Raw genomic sequence first — 18,311 nt, forward strand, 5'->3', positions numbered from 1 at the left:
ACTCAATTTACCATATACTGAAAAAGAACATTCCGCATACTTAAGAATCACATATATAATTTTTTTTACACTCTGTAAAACATCTCATTCATACTACAAAGACATTTACAGAATACAAAAAAAAAATTGGCAAGAACAAAATAAAAAAATATATGTTGTTTTGCAACGTAATATATATATATATTTATGTAAATATATATATATACATATATATATATATACTTATGTCAAAAACCAATGCTTTTAAAAAAAAAATTTTTGAAACTTTTTTTTATAGTTTTAATTATTTTTTTTGTGGGTCATTTTTTGTATAATCAGGCAGGGAATTTACAGTCAATGTTAAATTTGATTAATCCATTAACATGATAAGGATAAACCCCACCCCTCTCTTCAGTTCAATATTGGAATTTCCTCTCAAATTAGATTCCAAAACAGATGGGATATGACTTGCCATTCTTTGGGGGGTGAAAAGAACAAAAATAAAAGAGAAAGAAGAGAAGAGGGGGGAAAGAAAAAAAAGAGATAAATTATTTATGAATTTTTATCTTCATCATATCCTTTTTCCAATAGTGTTATGCAACATTTATAAAAGACAGCAACAGCTGTGTTTTATCCAAGCAGTGTGATAGGAAGAAGGAAAAAAAAAAAAAAAAAACAGAGCAATGTATAAGCCTGGAAGAACAAAATAAAAACAAAGAAAAATAAAAAGCAGAGAGGAAAAAAAAAAAAAAGAGAAAAAAAAATGAGGGGCTGGAAAGAGATAGGAGCAACAGAAAAAGGGAAAGTACACCACGTTATTGCTCGGCCTTGTTGCAAAGTGATTATCAGCATGAACATTTCAGATGTGGTTTATCTTATCCAAGATCTTTCAGCAATACCTTGTAAATGTCGTTATTGTTGTCAGCAAATACTGCAATAGATCAAAGAGAAAGCAATAAACAAAAGAAACAAGAGGGTAGTGGGTAATGGTGATGGTAATAATGATGATGATGATGATGATGAGAATGGTAGTAAGACAAATTTTGCGTGTGCATTATAGAAGATAAAAAGAAGTAATGATGACTGCTTTATATAAAACTAGCAGTATCGCCCGACGTTGCTCGGGTTTGTAAGGGAAATAACTATATAAGCATTTTTAGAGAGTTACTTCCCTTATAGATGCCAATTCGGGCTTTTTTTGCCATTTCTGTTTTGGTGTCTTCAAGCCATGAAGTCGTTGTTCTAAAAGAACGCTGGTCTCCTTGACAACGCTTTACGACGCTGATTTCCTTACACTCCCTTCCCCACAGCTTCACGAGGGTGGGAAGAAGGGGGAGAAGCAAACAGGTGCAGGTGTGACCATGGACGCCAACTCCGCCGCCATCGACACACGAAAAATTATGCATTAAAATGGAATAAAAAATGATGTTAAATTATTTTTAAAATCGTAGACTCATCGTAGACGCGCGCTAATAGCCAGACGGGCTCGATATGAATCACGACTATAAGATACCCAAATTTGGTTAAACTGCACCGCAAAATGTGGGAGAGTTAGGAATCTAAATCGAAGGGGACAGACACTCACACAACTACAGTTTTATATATATAGATAATATATTACATTATATTGCATTATGTTATATTAATCAATGGGTTGGTGGAGGCGCATGGCTTAGTGGTTAGGGTGTCAGCACCATGATCGTAAGATTGTGGTTTCAATTCCTGGACCGGGTGACGCGTTGTGTTCATGAGCAAAACACTTTATTTCACATTGCTCCAGTCCACTCAGCTGGCAAAAATGAGTAACGCTGCGATGGACTGGCGTCCCGTCCAGCTGGGAAACAGATACACCATAGAAACCGGGAAACCGGGCCCATGAGCCTGGCTAGGCTTAAAAAAGGGTGCATTTTAATCAATGGGTTGAAGCAGCAGGTCTTATTGATTTTTATCTCACACATCAAGCAAGACACTTGCAATGAGAGAAAGAAAGAGATAAGATTAGAGGGAGTGGGGGAAAAGGGAGATACAGTGATAGAGAGAAGGCCACGGGTAAAAAGAAAGAGGAAACAAGCAGAAAGAGAAATGAAGAGAATTGAACAATGGACTACTCTTTACTCTTTTACTTGTTTCAGTCATTTGACTGCGGCCATGCTGGAGCACCGCTTTTAATCAAACAACTCGACCCCAGGACTTATTCTTTTGTAAGCCCAGTACTTATTCTATTGGTCTCTTTTTGCCGAACCGCTAAGTAACAGGACATAAACACACCAGCATCGGTTGTCAAGCAATGCTAGGGGGACACAAACAAACACACACACGCATATATATATATATATACATATATACGACAGGCTTCTTTCAGTTTCCGTCTATCAAAATCCACTCACAAGGCATTGGTCAGCCCGGGACTATAGCAGAAGACACTTGCCCAAGATGCCACGCAGTGGGACTGAACCCGGAACCATGTGGTTGGTTAGCAATCTACTTACCACACAGCCACTCCTACGCCTATGCGGAACATTACTTAATATAATTGATATGGAAGAATAAAAAGGGAAGATATAGAAGTAAAAATCTTGTGTTACCTTTAATAGCAGATATAAGAAATCTTGACTGGTCTTGGAAATTTCGAACAACCTGAAAATTATAAATTTTGTTTTAAAACCATGAGTGAATCACAGAATTGGTAGAGCACCATACAAATATCTCATGATGTGTCGGTGGCACATAAAATCACCCACTACACTCTCGGAGTGGTTGGCGTTAGGAAGGGCATCCAGCTGTAGAAACACTGCCAGATCTGACTGGCCTGGTGCAGCCTTCGGGCTCCCCAGACCCCAGTTGAACCGTCCAACCCATGCTAGCATGGAAAGCGGACGTTAAATGATGATGATGATGATGATGATGACATCTCTGTGTGTTATGAGTTCAAATCCATCCCTTGTCCCCTTTACTTTTTCATCCTTCTGAAGTTGATAAAGCTAGTTACCCATCAATAAAACAGATGCTACTTTCGATGCAGTCAACTATACCCATGAAGACAGCATCACAGTGAAATCATGTTCAGAAAATTCATAAGAAATTTCACCATCATCATCATTTAATGTTTATTGTCCATATTGGCATGGGTTGGACAATTTGATCAGGACTGGTAAGCAGAGGGGTTGCACCAGACTCCAGTCTGATTTGGCATGGTTTCTACAGTTGGATGCCCTTCCTAACACCAATGGGTTCCTTTACATGCTACTGGCATGGGCGCCAGTTGCATGACAAGAGTATCTGCCACAACTACGATTTCACTTGGCTTGATGGATCTTCTCAAGCACAGCATATTGCCAAAGGTCTTGGTCATTTTTCATGGTCTCCATGAAGTCCAACACATGAAAGGTGCTTTTATACATGCCACTGACAGGAAAAATTTGCCATAACACAAATTTGCTGTATGGACAAGGATAAAGTGTATAATATCAGCATAATGATAACAGATTTTTATAAAATCATTAAATAAGCAAGTCTTTATATTCAATGTCAGAGATTTAAAAAGTGTGATGAGATCATTTAAAATGATATTTACTACAACAAAAAGTGAAATTTCCTATAACCAAATGATCCAATGACAAACTGGTTAAAGAATTTCAAATATGATCAAAGAAACAGGGCAATGTTCAAACACAACACTTTTCTCTGACATGTAAAACTGAACTGTTTCTATTCTACTGAGTTCTACCACCAACAAACAACAGGAACAGATGTGTGTGAGAGTAAGAGGAGCCTTAATTACACTAACAACTTTGTGCAATAATACTGAAGCTGAAACTTGTCTTCAATTTTCGTCTGGTCAAACCTCAGTACCAAATCACATTCTAATAAAGAATTTAATCAAATTATGTGCTTCAATAATGATTTTCATCCTGTACTGGAATTCATTTCGATAAAGGAAGTTTCTACAAGGTCATGCAACCTGCTAGAAATACTAATCAAATTTCCGATAAATCATATTCTTTCACTATTAAAATGGAAGAACACACTTAATATTGTTCTAGATACATACAGTGTCTGAGTAAATGATGGAGTCGTTACAAATGGAATGCATTTGATCTGAGGTTTGTTTAATCAGAACTGACTAATAACCTCTCACTTTGATCAATTTCCTCATCAAGCATCAAATTTACCGTCTTAATTACAGTTTCTTCAATTCTATTAGCTACATGGCATTTACCTTTTTAAATGATAGTAAAATATGCCACTAAATGATGCGTGGTTAATCTAAATTTGTCATTAAAACAACTCTTTGCTATCAGTAGGCTCACAGCATAGTAAACCAGATAACCAAGCCCCCCTTTCTATCACCCTGAAATTGCCAGTTCTCCCTTAACAATGCCCTGTCCTCAGTAACTTTCTCCATTTCAACCAAAAAATGTTCTTAGCTTTCCCAAAGTTCTTTTCCTCTCTAAAAGATTAAAAAAAAAAAAAGGTCACATGACCTATTAATGTAAAGGTCCTTCATCTCCAGCTATGCCCAACCTGGAACTTTCCAATGTCCCTGCTCTAGATATCAAATGTGTTTCTTTATTGCCAACACACACCTTATGGATGGAAGCACTCCGTTGGTTACGACAACGAGTGTTCCGGTTGATCCGAATCAGCGGAACAGCCTGCTCGTGAAATTAACGTGTAAGTGGCTGAGCACTCCACAGACACGTGTACCCTTAACTTAGTTCTCGGGGATATTCAGCGTGACACAGAGAGTGACAAGGCCGGCCCTTTGAAATACAGGTACAACAGAAACAGGAAGTAAGAGTGAGAGAAAGTTGTGGTGAAAGAGTACAGCAGGGATCACCACCATCCCCTGCCGGAGCCTCGTGGAGCTTTAGGTGTTTTCGCTCAATAAACACTCACAACGCCCGGTCTGGGAATCGAAACCGCGATCCTATGACCGCGAGTCCGCTGCCCTAACCACTGGGCCATTGCGCCTCCCACACACCTTATAATGAGTACTAAAACCAAGCTGCATGACATTGATAATTTCAGTCGTGCTCTCAACCCACAATCTCATCAACTTCATTACCACAATGAACTAATGACGGTTTCTATGCTGTTATTTCACCTGCACAAAACAAAAATCAAATCTCCACACATTACTAAAGTAAAAAAAAAAAATGACACATTAAATAATGCAGTCTCAAATAACACTAGCTGGAAAGAATGATTACACAGGCCTGCTCCATCAGGGCTGACCTAGGGTTAAACAACAATTACATTACTACTTCTCTACTGCTGTCAGGTCTCCAGTTTGAGGATAATTTCTTCCCTTCCTCCAATCAGTCTTGGAGGCCCCGAAGAAAATAAAGGGTGATAGGCTCTACCTCACTAAGAGGTATAAACTAAAAAGATCTATAACACATTGTTTTGAGAGATTGCTTCTGAAAGTACCTATTTTCAATATCCACAACAACACTCAGGGACTCTCTAAGCCTATGGCCTACAACTTCAGTTTGTTAGGCCATTCCACAGATCACAATCCAGCTTGTGGTGTGATAGATTCTGTCACACTCACAGATATGAAAGAAAACATTCATTTTTACTCTTGAAGCTTCATCAGCCAACATCATTCAATAGATGCCTTTTTCTTTTCTTACAAATACCTCCTATCTTTTCTTTTCCCTCAATACTCATCCCTTTTTTTATTTCTTCTTTTTCAGATAATGTTTTTTGTTCTTTACATTCTATATTTGACTCCATATTCTCCCTTACTGTTATCTCCACATCTCACTTTTTTTTTAACTATATTCAATATTACTTCTTTTCACATTCCAGCTTGACCTTTCTTCCCATTCAAAGGTCAATTCAAAAAGGATATAAAATGTAAAGCTGGATGTAATGAAATAGAAACAACAGAGCACATAATGTGTAAAAAGAGATCAAGGAAGTGGTGGAACATAACATCAGAGAAGAAAGAATACAAAGGGATATTAAAGATCTAGAATGGCCTAGAAGAACAGCAAAAAAACAAAAATTGAAAAAAAATATTTGTAAAATTGAAGAGGAGTAAAAAAAAAAAGCAGGGTCAAAATGCCTTGCATTCACATAATGTGCTCACCAAAGATAGTAAAGGAAGCAATGACAAAATCCTTATTGTTCTTCCTTCTCTCTATTTGTTATTTCCTTCCATTTCGTGTCCCTTTCTAAATCTACTCCCTTACGGTAACACATGCTATTTTACTTTGTCTTACAGATCACTACTTTTCATTCCCTGAAAGGTTAGGATTTTCTTCTTCACTTGGCAGATAAATCCATTCCATTTTGTGAATTTGGAAGAATACAACTTGCCTCAGTCAACCTGATTACAGTAGGAAATCATGATAGAAATTCAGAATGTTTACCTCATCATTTAAAACTATGTGGATTCCTGAAGGTCCTTGCCAAAGTATTTCTGAAATTTTATGGAATTCTAAAGTGAAGAGATCAGCTAACTTCTGTTTGATTTCCCTTGAGGTTAGATTATCAAGGAATACTGCATGATAAACTGAAAAAGATTAAAACATTTTATACAAGAGTTATCTCTACATTTCTATATACTGCATGATACAGAGTTTATTATGAAAAGATGGCTGGAGATATATATATGGCAAATGAATGACAGAAGATGGAATATACGAGAATTTATTATTAATCACGACAATTGTTTCAACACTTAGCATTGATCCCTCATTGGTGGGGCACTCAGCAACTGGAACACCCAATGGTGCAGATGTATCTCATCAGGAGATAAATAGACACAACTCGTTAAAATAACAGTTCCGCAATGTAACTTCTAATTTTATTATTCAGTGTGTGTGTGTGTGTGTGTATATAAACAGCCATAATGTATTAATACTTGGACATCCTTGTTACTTACTTGCGTTTTATTCACCAAACTTTGAGCTGTGCAGACAATACTGACCTCATGGAAACCTATAAACCAATGACACAACTGGCCACAAAGCATGATGCAAAATAAATAAATAAGTCACACTCTAGCATCATTTAAAAAGGACACTTATTGGCTTATGTAAGCTGAGGTTTACTAGGCTAGGAAAAAATAGTGTGACCATAGATGGAATGCATCTGATCATAGGTCTACTAAGGTCAGTACTGATACCAGGCTAAACAACAAAATATACTTACCATGGTCCCCCTCCTGACAAACATATATCGTTAATCTAGGCCTGACACATCTGAAAGAGAAAGAACAACAAAGACAATTATTCAATAAAAAGATGAATGAAATTGAAATAAGCAGAACTTATATTAGTTTACGGACCATACAGAATTAAGTACTCTTCTGTACCATATTGCTTTTTCATAGCAATCAATACATAGAGAATGATAAACCAAAAAGGGAACCACTACATCAGGAGTAGCCAACCTGAGGTCATGGGTCACATGCGGCCCCCAGACTTTTATCTTGCAGTCCACTTGATACTTTCTTGACCTGGGTTTATTTAAACAAACATTTTAAAAATTTTATCAAAAATTAAAGATTGTACGAAAAGTAAAAAAGAAAAGTACTACTGTTTTTGCAACGATAATATTTCATGTTGAATCAACAGTCATTCATTCATTCATTATTGTAATAATAGCATGAGAAAGCAAACTGCTTTCAATTCTGTCAGTATATAAGCGGCCTTCAAAAAACTTTCTGTGATTAAAGTGGCCTGCAATGTAATTCAAGTTGGCCAGGACTGCTCTACATGATCACTTGACCTGCTAGAAATAACAGTTAAATTTCATACAAACCATATTCTATTACTACAAAAAAAGGAAGATCTGGGTAATTAGGACTAAGGTAGAGGTAATCAATATCTGAAATCATTTTGGTCAAACTTTGCGATACCTAAGTGCTTATAGGAACAGGGTTCAGAGAAAAGGAAACTAACATCCAAAATGATAGTATATTACGAGGGGACCTTTCATTACTAAAACAGAACTACTTATTCAGTAATGAAGCACTACCATTCCTGAACAGAGATATTCCAGTTGTTACAAAAGATACTGTATGACTGACTATGTAGCAGACATAAGTTCAGGCATGAAAGTCAGAATTTGTGTTACTTAGAAGAAAATGTATATGTGAAGACAAGCCAAGCGCTAAGTAAAAGAACTGCTACAACTGTTATAGTTAGACAGTTGGTGAAATATTTAAATCAAGGAATGTCTGGGTAGGGTAATGAAAACAAAATTACAAGGGAAGATATATTTGATTACACTGATCATGGTATTTCATTCAGACACTGGAAACTGTAATAATGTCACTTATGACAATAGTAGTGATGATGGAGGTGGTGTTGAGATAAATGAATATGCAAAATTAAACAAAATCTTGTCATACTTGGCTTGTAATGCATTATTCAATCTAATGCCATCTGCCAGGCCACATATCTGTATAAGATCGTCCCTTGATAAGCGAAGAAGATCAGCACCTGTAAAATAAAACAGAAAAAGATCTTTGAGGTACTTTAATACACAATTGTCCTTTGTTATACAATAAACACTAGTAACTACTACATAATTTACAAAAAAGTTTAAAAATTAAGATACTGAGTTTCTTGATGATCTCACTAGTACCAACATGATGTACAAAGCATTCAACACACTCTGTGAAGTGGTTGACATTAGAAATGGCATCCAGCTACAGAAAACATGCCTTGGTAGACACTGGAGCTCACCAACATCTATCCAACCATTAAACAAAGTTGTTGATGATGATGATGATGATACATTACATATATATTTCAACAAGAGAATGGATCCACCAAGCTGTAAAAACATGACATACACACATCAAAGATGGTTAGTTTTGTCTGTTGCTGTCTGGTTGATGAAAGATCACAATGAGTGTCTAGATGTTGTGAGATTCATCCAACCCATTCCTTATCATTTAATGTCTGTTTTCCATGCTGGCATGGATTGGACAGTTTAACAGGAGCTGGCAAGCTGAAAGGCAGCACCAGGTTCCAGTCGTCTGTTTCTACAGCTAGATGCCCTTCCTAATGCCAACCACTTTACAGAGTGTACTGGGTGTTTTTTTATGTGATGTCAACATCAGTTCCTTTTTTACACGGCACTGGCACAGCTCTCTTTATGTAGTGTCTACACAGGCACTTTTTACATAGCACTGGCATGATGTAGCATCTATATTGGCTGCATCTAAAAACAGAGGTTATTCACAAAAGAAATCTAGTGCACCTTGTTATACAGTGCGTCCTGTAGTGTCATTATCACTGCTATGGCATCATCATTATGTCTCTATGATTAAGGTAGTTTCGATTTACTATCTTCATCGTATAGGCCAGATATTATAATGGGAAGTCTTGCAATTTTATTCAGATCTCAAGACAACTGAGTAAACAATATCTTAATAGTAACTGCCATATAAAATTTTATGATGACAAGATCCCCTCTAATATTGACTTCTAAACAGTTTCTGCCGACCATATTATCTCACAAGGTATTGGGTGTGTGTATGTATATAAATACCATAAGCCAGGACTGTTTCCTTGTAACTACACAACTATGCATGCATTCGGCACTTGTGCCAGTGGCATGTGAAAAACAACATTCGAGTGAGGTTGTTGCCAGTGCCGCTGGACTGGCTCCTGTACAGGTGGCACGTAAAAAACACCATTTGAGCGTGGCCATTGCCAGTACTGCCTGACTGGCTCTCGTGCCAGTGACATGTAAAAGCACCCAGTACACTCTCGGAGTGGTTGGCGTTAGGAAGGGCATCCAGCTGTAGAAACTCTACCAGATCAGATTGGAGCCTGGTGCAGCCATCTGGCTGGCCAGTCCTTAGTCAAACTGTCCAACCCATGCCAGCATGGAAAGCAGATGTTAAACGATAATGATGATGATGACATGAGGACTTGTGGTGTTGATGGTGAATTGTAGGCATAACCTTTGTATATTGTCTTGTGTGTATGGTTTACTAAACATAATCATAAAGAAAGTTCAAGAATAAAAGCTTTTTTTTTACCTGAAAAATTTTGGAATAAGCGCACATAACTGACAAATCTATTTTGATGTAACCATGTCGTGACATCTTGAGCAGTTGCTTCCCCTGTAAGAGCCTATAGAAGAAAGGAAATAGATCAAGTCAGAAATATTTAGCATACATACAACTTTCTTTTAATACCAAACTACAAATCAACTTGTAAAAAAAAAACACAGTCAAAATAGTGAAAATTATCAAACTGGTAATGGTATTTTACTCAGGCATGGAAGCAAAATCTGAAAGAACCTTAAAGTAAACTTAACCAAGAGTTAACCCTCTCAAACCTGAGCCCCAGTGTTTAACTTTACCCTCCGCCTGGACTCCTGAGCAAAAAAAAAAAAAAAAAATTGTTGCATATACAACAATTGTAGTTGTGATACCCGTGCTGGTGGAACATAAAAAGCACCATCCGAACGTGGCCGATGCCAGCGCCGCCTTGACTGGCGTCCGTGCCGGTGACACGTAAAAAATACAAACCAATCGTGGCCATTTGCCAGCCTCCCCTGGCCCCTGCGCTGGTGACACGTAAAAAGCACCCACTACACTCATAGAGTGGTTGGTATTAGGAAGGGCATCCAGCTGTAGAAACACTGCCAGATCAGACTGGAGCCTTTTGCAGATTCCTGGCTTCCCAGACACCGGTCGAACCATCCAGCCCATGCTAGCATGGAAAACGGACATTAAACGATGATGATGATGATGATGACAACACAAGAGTAACAATTACAGGCAAACTAATGGACAGAATCAGTTGCATCTGTTTCTATGCATGTTGTTCATTACTGCTTTACCAGGAATCCAGCAGAGATAATGTTTAACCTATTCCCACTACAGCAGGAATATGGCATGAATAGGTTAAGTTATGCTAAATGGGAAAGAAGATAAGAATTTGCTGCCATCGAGGAAATGATTGTGCTCAATAGGCTGAGAAGGAATTGGCAGAAATACCAGTGTGCTTAGTATAAACAGTGGACATACAAGAGATGTGGAGGAAGCATAGGTAAGTCAGCAGCAAAAGGTTGCATACATATGGGACAGGTATACAGTATGAAAAGCAAATAGGAAATAGATTCTTTCAACAGCTTAGAAGGCTCCCTAGAAGAAGTCAATAATTTCTGCTATGTAGGTGAACTGATTAGTATAGGGATTTGCTCTAGAAGCAGAACAAGTTGGAAAACGTTCAGAGAGTTAAGACTTCTGCTGGCAATAAAGGGCTTTTCCAACAAGGTGAAGAGCACTGATGATGGTTGTAGGTGAAATGAAATGCTACATGTGAGTGAGGTGAAATGAAATGTTACATGTGAGTGAAATTGGTAGACAGAAACTGAAGAAGCGGCGAGCTGGCAGGAACATTAGCACACCGGGTGAAATGCTTAGCAGTATTTCGTCTGCTGTTACGTTCTGAGTTCAAATTCCACCGGGGTCGACTTTGCCTTTCATCCAAAGGGTTTACAATGACTAGAAAAATACTATGGGCAGGGAGAAGGAAAAAAAAATTAACAGTAAATTTCATGAATATATATAAAAGTACAAACTAACTTGAAATACAGGTTCAGATGTTTCTGACGGTGGTTTCTGGTTAATGGATGGTGAAGGAACAGTCACAGATGTAGGAGAATTGAGACTGCTAGCAGATGACCTGAAAGAAAACAACTCTTAAATAGAAAAGGCTACCCCAAGCATATGTTTATGGTTGTAGCTTAAGAACAAGACAAAGTTTGACTCAGTTTCTTTTAATATGACAAAAGTTAGCATTTAGTAAATTATATAGGCTAGGAAGGTAGGAATATTGAACATTCATTGTACCACTGCAATATCTAATCAACTTATATATATAAAAAAAAAAAACTCTTTGCAGTCATGTGGCTTGTTTGAAATAGGAGCCACAACTCCAAATGGTGTGAACCCTGCTTACATAAAAAGAATGGGTGGTCACAGTTTGAATGCTTTTGATCAAAACATTCAATTGTTTGGACAACTGATGAGATTAGTAAAGTTGTGTTGTTTTCATCATCATCATCATCATCATCGTTTAACGTCCGCTTTCCATGCTAGCATGGGTTGGACGGTTCAACTGGGGTCTGGCAAGTCCGAAGGCTGCACCAGGCCAGTCAGATCTGGCAGTGTTTCTACAGCTGGATGCCCTTCCTAACGCCAACCACTCCGAGAGTGTAGATACTCCGAGAGTGTAGAAAGATAAACCATGAGATTGGAGCCTGGTGCAGCCATCTGGTTCGCCAGTCCTCAGTCAAATCGTCCAACCCATGCTGGCATGGAAAGTGGACGTTAAACGATGGTGATGAAACCATGTTCGCAACAACTCTCCAACGGTCAGCTATAATGATTGACTACATGGTTATCTTTCCTAATAGGATATTGGTTATGTAGCCCCAGCTTAGCCCTAAGCTGTAACCAACCTATCTTTTTAAGAATGTATCAGGAAGTACATTATCCAACATGCCTTTTGCATATTTAAGATGGTAGAGTGTGATTCATGAGATTAGGTTGCTATTTCTAGTAAGTCATGCAACCCTGTAAAGGCTCTCATGTTGTAATAGGTTTTTCTTGTTGTAATAGAGTGAACAATACCACTGAGAGTGTGATGTTTCTTCCACATATATTCTAATGTCAGCAATGGAATATAAAACTTTTACCCTATGAACATTAGACTAATCTCCTGTAGACTTCAACAGCTGTAGATCTCATAACATGTTTCTTTCTATATCCAGTTTTGTTTTTTTATGGATAAAATTAGATTGAAAGAGTAGGAATATTGTTGGACTTGGTCTAACCAGGGATACCAAAGTGAAATGGAATAAAATATTGACCCGTGCCGCTGGCACGTAAAAAGCACCATCCGAACGTGGCTGATGCCAGCGCCGCCATGACTGGCTTCTGTGCCGGTGGCACATAAAAAGCACCAACTGATCGTGGCCGCTGCCAGTCTCCCCTGGCCCCTGTGCCGGTGGCACGTAAAAAGCACCCACTACACTCACGGAGTGGTTGGCATTAGGATGGGCATCCAGCTGTAGAAACACTGCCAGATCAGACTGGAGCCTGGTGCAGCCTCCTGGCTTCCCAGACCCCAGTCAAACTGTCCAACCCGTGCTAGCACAGAAAACGGACGTTAAATGATGATGATGATGATGAATCCACTTTCTGTGACTGTGGAACTGTCCAAACCACAAATTATCTGCTGGTTTACCCATTATTGGAATCTCCTTGTTTTGTCAGATGTGACTGGTAGAGAAAGAGTTGAAACAGAGGTTGCATTGTATACACAATTCGGGACGGAACATCACACACACACACAAAGATATTGGAAAACATAATTGTGTTCTTACACTGAGGTATTTGAAGTTCCAATTTTCGGAGAACTAGTTTGAATGATGGCTGAATCTACTGTACATACTTGTTGTTGGCCTATGCCAAGTGGAGTCCTAGAAATACAAAAGAGAAACAACAACATTAGTAACAGTCGCAGTATAAGTTCCAATTGTAAAAGTATTTTCCTAACTTAAGGTTTTCTTTTTTTCAATGAATTGTTTGCAAATAAAGAAATGAACATTGCAAAAAAGATCTTGCTGGTTAAGTCCACCAAAAGATAATTTCTTACATGCAGGCATGGACATGTGGTTAAAAAGTTCAGTCCCACTGTGTGAGTGACATTAGGTACTGATGACCAGTACCTCATGAGTGAAATTGGTAGACAGAAACTGAAGAAGCGGCAAGCTGGCAGAAACATTAGCACGCCGGGCAAAATGCTTAGCAGTATTTCGTCTGCTGTTACGTTCTGAGTTCAAATTCCACCGGAGTCAACTTTGCCTTTCATCCTTTTGGGGTCAATTAAATAAGTACCAGTTACGCACTGGGGTCGATATAATCGACTTAATCCATTTGTCTGTCCTTGTTTGTCCCTTCTGTGTTGAGCCCCTTGTGGGTAATAAAGAAATAGGTATTTCGTCTGCCATTCTATTCTGAGTTCAAATTCCATCGAGGTCAACTTTGCCTTTCAGGGTTGATAAATTAAGTACCAGTTACGCACTGGGGTCAATGTAATCGACTTAATCCCTTTGTCTGTCCTTGTTTAGCCCCTTGAGGGCAATAAAGAAATAAGAAACCTATCAGATACAAATACTCCTAATATCATCATTTAACATCCACATTTCATGCTGGCGTAGGCAGTGCATGCTTGTAGGAGTGAGTTTCTCCTAATCAAAAACAACAGCTTCACTATCAATAAAGGCGGTGTTGTATGCTTCCAGTCAACCACAAAAGCATATCTGAGTTTCTTGATACATCTCGAAATATTGTGCAATCTTTGTAAGCAAAAAGGCTTGTAAATATGTCCAGGCTGTTTGTTGTTTGACAGACAAGGGTTTTATTCCTTTGCTTGGAATGGCAACAGGAAGGCATCTGGCCATACAAAATCTATCATCACCCTGAACCCAACAAGCATGGAAAAGTGGATGATGATGATAAAGATTCTTAGTAAATATTTCCTAGACAGTTGTATGTGTGGAATTCATGTTAAAACCAAAGGCAGATGTAATAAAGTAAGCAATGGTGGATGTTTTATGCTTTTAGCATGAGTCAACTTGGCATTTCATCCAAAGTTTGACTATAAAATTAATACTAGTATATTAAGATTAACTCAACCAACTATGTTTCCTCTCACATGAGTTTAAAATGTATCAAATGAAAAACAAAAATCATTAGTGCTAATATTAATCTCCACATTTCACTTTTTCTTAATACTCTCTTTTTACTTGTTTCAGTCATTTGACTGCGGCCATGCTGGAGCACAACCTTAAATCGAGCAACTCGACCCCTGGACTTTTTCTTTGTAAGCCCAGTACTTATTCTATCAGTCTCTTTTGCTGAACCGCTAAGTGATGGGGACATAAACACACCAGCATCGGTTGTCAAGCAATGCTAGGGGGACAAACACAGACACACAAACAAACGCACACACACACACACACACACACACACACATATATATATATATACATATATACGACGGGCTTCTTTCAGTTTCCGTCTACCAAATCAACTCACAAGGCTTTGGTCGGCCCGAGGCTATAGTAGAAGACACTTGCCCAAGGTGCCACGCAGTGGGACTGAACCCGGAACCATGTGGTTCGTAAGCAAGCTACTTACCACACAGCCACTCCTGTGCCTAATATATATATATATATATATATTCTCAATAGTTTTTGTTAATATATTTTTACTTTCACAAACATTAATTGAATATTACTGGAACTTGACATATATTACTAAACTAGAGATGAATGATGAAAACTTTGCCTTTGGCAACCTATTTATATCTTCAGTTAAACTGTTTACATTGCTCCAGCTTGGCTAGAAAATAGATATACTTCTCACCTTGCCATGAAGTGAAGTGTTGGAGTTAAGAATGGAGTCTAAGCATGAAGAATAAGCTATAAAATTCATGAAAATATCTGAATCTTTAGAAACCTCTAACCGATGCCTGCATGTAAAAATATATTACTGCATATGCTTTATATGCACTTTTGACAAGTTGTGATGCACCTGAGCACTGTATACAATAATTTCATTATTATTTTTTTATTAGCCTCGCCTGGCCCCCGTGCCGGTGGCACATAAAAAGCACCATACGATCGTGGCCGTTTGCCAGCCTCGTCTGGCACGTAAAAAGCACCCACTACACTCACGGAGTGGTTGGCGTTAGGAAGGGCATCCAGCCGTAGAAACATTGCCAGATCAGACTGGGCCTGGTGCAGCCTTCTGGCTTCCCAGACCCCAGTTGAACCGTCCAACCCATGCTAGCATGGAAAGCGGACGCTAAACGATGATGATGATGATATCATATTTACTCATGTCATCATCATCATTTAACATTCATTTTCTATGCTCACATGGGTTGAACAGTTTAACAAAAGTTGGCAAGCCAGAGGGCTACACCAAGCTCCAATTATCTGATTTGGCATGGTTTCTATGGCTAGATGCCCTTCCTAATGCCAACCACTTTATAGAGTATACTGGTTACTTTTTACATGGCATCAGCAGGTATGTATACCATATATGCTCTGTAATTACTCAAGTAAATTGCTCTCCTAATTTGGTGTTAGATCTTGGAACAAAACTTTTTCCTTCCATATTTTTAAAAAAAACCAAATTCATTATCTTCAATTTGGTTTTTGTGCCTATCCTCACCTATGATGGTCATGAATGTAGAGTAATGACCAAAAGAGTACAATTGCGAATACAAGCAGCTAAATGAGGTTCCTCTCAAGGGTCTCTGGAGTAACATTAAGTCAATGAGGTGTGTAGCTTGGAGACCAGGGAGTCTTTCCAGATCAAGCCACTACTTCTCCACACTGAGAGGTCACAGCTCCAGTACTACAGACATGTGATTAGAAAGTCTAAGGAAAAAAATTGCAAGACAGATTCTTCAAACCAAGCAGGAGATCTAGGAGCAGACAAAAAAACAAGACAATATATATATATATATATATATATATATATATATCACCTTATATATATATATATATCAACCACTCCGCGAAAAACACCCACTACACTCGCGGAGTGGTTGGCATTAGGAAGGGCATCCAGCCGTAGAAACACTGCCAGATCTGACTGGGCCTGACGAAGCCTTCCAGCTTCACAGATCCCAGTTGACCCGTCCAACCCATGCTAGCATGGAAAGTGGACGCTAAATGTTGATGATGATGATGATGACCTTGACCAACCAGTCCGTCAGGCATCCATTTGACACCGCTGGTCACAGCACGCTGTCCACTCCTCTCTGGATCACGCCTTTCTCATCTACGTGATCCCAATCGTCCTCCTGAAATCGTAACTCCACCGTCGTGGAGGTCTTCCGAGTGGTCTTTTCCGCTCATGTGGGTACCACTCGACAACTGCGTGCGTCCACCGATTATCGGTGAGCCAGGCGACGCGTCCAGCCCATCTATACTTGCTGTGTGTATACTCTGCGATGACATCTCTCACGCCGGACTTCTTTCTGATGATCTTGCTACTTATGTGCTCTCTCAACGAGATACCAAGCATTGACCGGAAGAATATATATATAGTCTTGGTTGGTCATGTTTGGAAATCCAGCTGAGAGGACTCTGTAGAGGAGATACCTTAAGACTCTCCCAGGAATAGTGGATGGAGAAGATGAATGGATTCAGTTTTGTTCCATGTATAAGTTGCACCCCAGCCTTTTCAGTTAAAATCAAGTAAAAAATGGTGCAATATGGTAGTAATTATCCAGAGCTGAACATACTATAAGATATTGGTATAGCTAAAAACATTAATTACATAACATATTTGAAAACACAATGCTTTAAAATATATTTACCAACACAATCAATGGAAGTTAGTACAATGTGCAGAAGTTAAAAACAATGACAGGTTTACAGCAAATATACCAAATGACTAACCTCACTTCTGACAAGGTGCTACTGTTGGATAGACTACTGAATGAAGCATCGGGGCTTAAGGCAAAACTGCTGAGTTGGGCATTGATGATTTGCTCCAAAGGAATCTGTTAAGAGATAGAAAAATTTGAAAGGTTAGTAAAGACAAGCATCAACAGATTAATGTAATACATATAAATAAATTAATGAAGATTCCTTATTGAGGCACAAGGCCTTAAGTTTATCAAGGAAGAAAATAAAAATCTGACTTTCATGATTTTCCACATGATATTAGCAATGTAAGGTAAGGGAAACAGCTATAACTGGAAACTAAAACCAGATTTTAAACTTGGCTTGCCAAACTTTATGTCTAATCAAACACATATGCATGCACATTAAATAGTCTCTCATGTACCAGATATTAAAGCAACAGAAAGAACTAGCCTTTCAGATATTAATAAGAGATTGTAACTGAATAAATTCATATATTATCATGTTATCTTGTGAATGAAATTTTAGTATCCAATACATCAGAATATATTCATATATATTGGCTGAAATTTTGAATAATAAATTCTTTGTAAATGGAAATTTAGTTTCCAATAAAACAGAATACCCAGAACCTCTTAATTGCAATATAAATAATCAAGAAGAATGGCTACAATATATCCTGTATCTATATATAGATAGAAACTGAAGCATCTTCACTTTTTGATAGGATTTCTCAGTATTACCAACAATTGGATGACTTTACTTTCTTATGATATAGGCCACATTATCATAATGTGGAAATGGTAATCAATTTCCAGTTATGAAAACAAAGAACATAAGTTGAAAAGAGACCAAATTTGTTGAACACAATTTAACACACAGCTGTATAT

At 38.2% G+C, this 18,311-nt stretch overlaps 1 protein-coding gene across 2 annotated transcripts in view; it reads right to left on the reverse strand.

The window, feature by feature from the left end:
* Positions 1-302: 302 nt before the first annotated feature.
* Positions 303-18,311, reverse strand: part of LOC115211012 (transcription factor CP2-like protein 1) — a 61,832-nt gene continuing 43,823 nt past the window's right edge. For both annotated transcript variants that reach the window (XM_029779855.2, XM_029779853.2), the window contains 9 exons: positions 17,455-17,558; positions 13,357-13,452; positions 11,552-11,651; positions 9,995-10,088; positions 8,351-8,441; positions 7,147-7,196; positions 6,363-6,505; positions 2,565-2,616; positions 303-910 (listed from right to left, as the gene is read on the reverse strand). In XM_029779855.2, coding sequence (XP_029635715.1) covers positions 855-910; positions 2,565-2,616; positions 6,363-6,505; positions 7,147-7,196; positions 8,351-8,441; positions 9,995-10,088; positions 11,552-11,651; positions 13,357-13,452; positions 17,455-17,558 — 786 coding nt within the window. In that variant the 3' untranslated portion in view covers positions 303-854. The remainder of the gene's footprint in view (positions 911-2,564; positions 2,617-6,362; positions 6,506-7,146; positions 7,197-8,350; positions 8,442-9,994; positions 10,089-11,551; positions 11,652-13,356; positions 13,453-17,454; positions 17,559-18,311) is intronic.

Source organism: Octopus sinensis, linkage group LG4 (genome assembly GCF_006345805.1).
Source record: "Octopus sinensis linkage group LG4, ASM634580v1, whole genome shotgun sequence".
Lineage (NCBI taxonomy): Eukaryota > Metazoa > Mollusca > Cephalopoda > Octopoda > Octopodidae > Octopus > Octopus sinensis.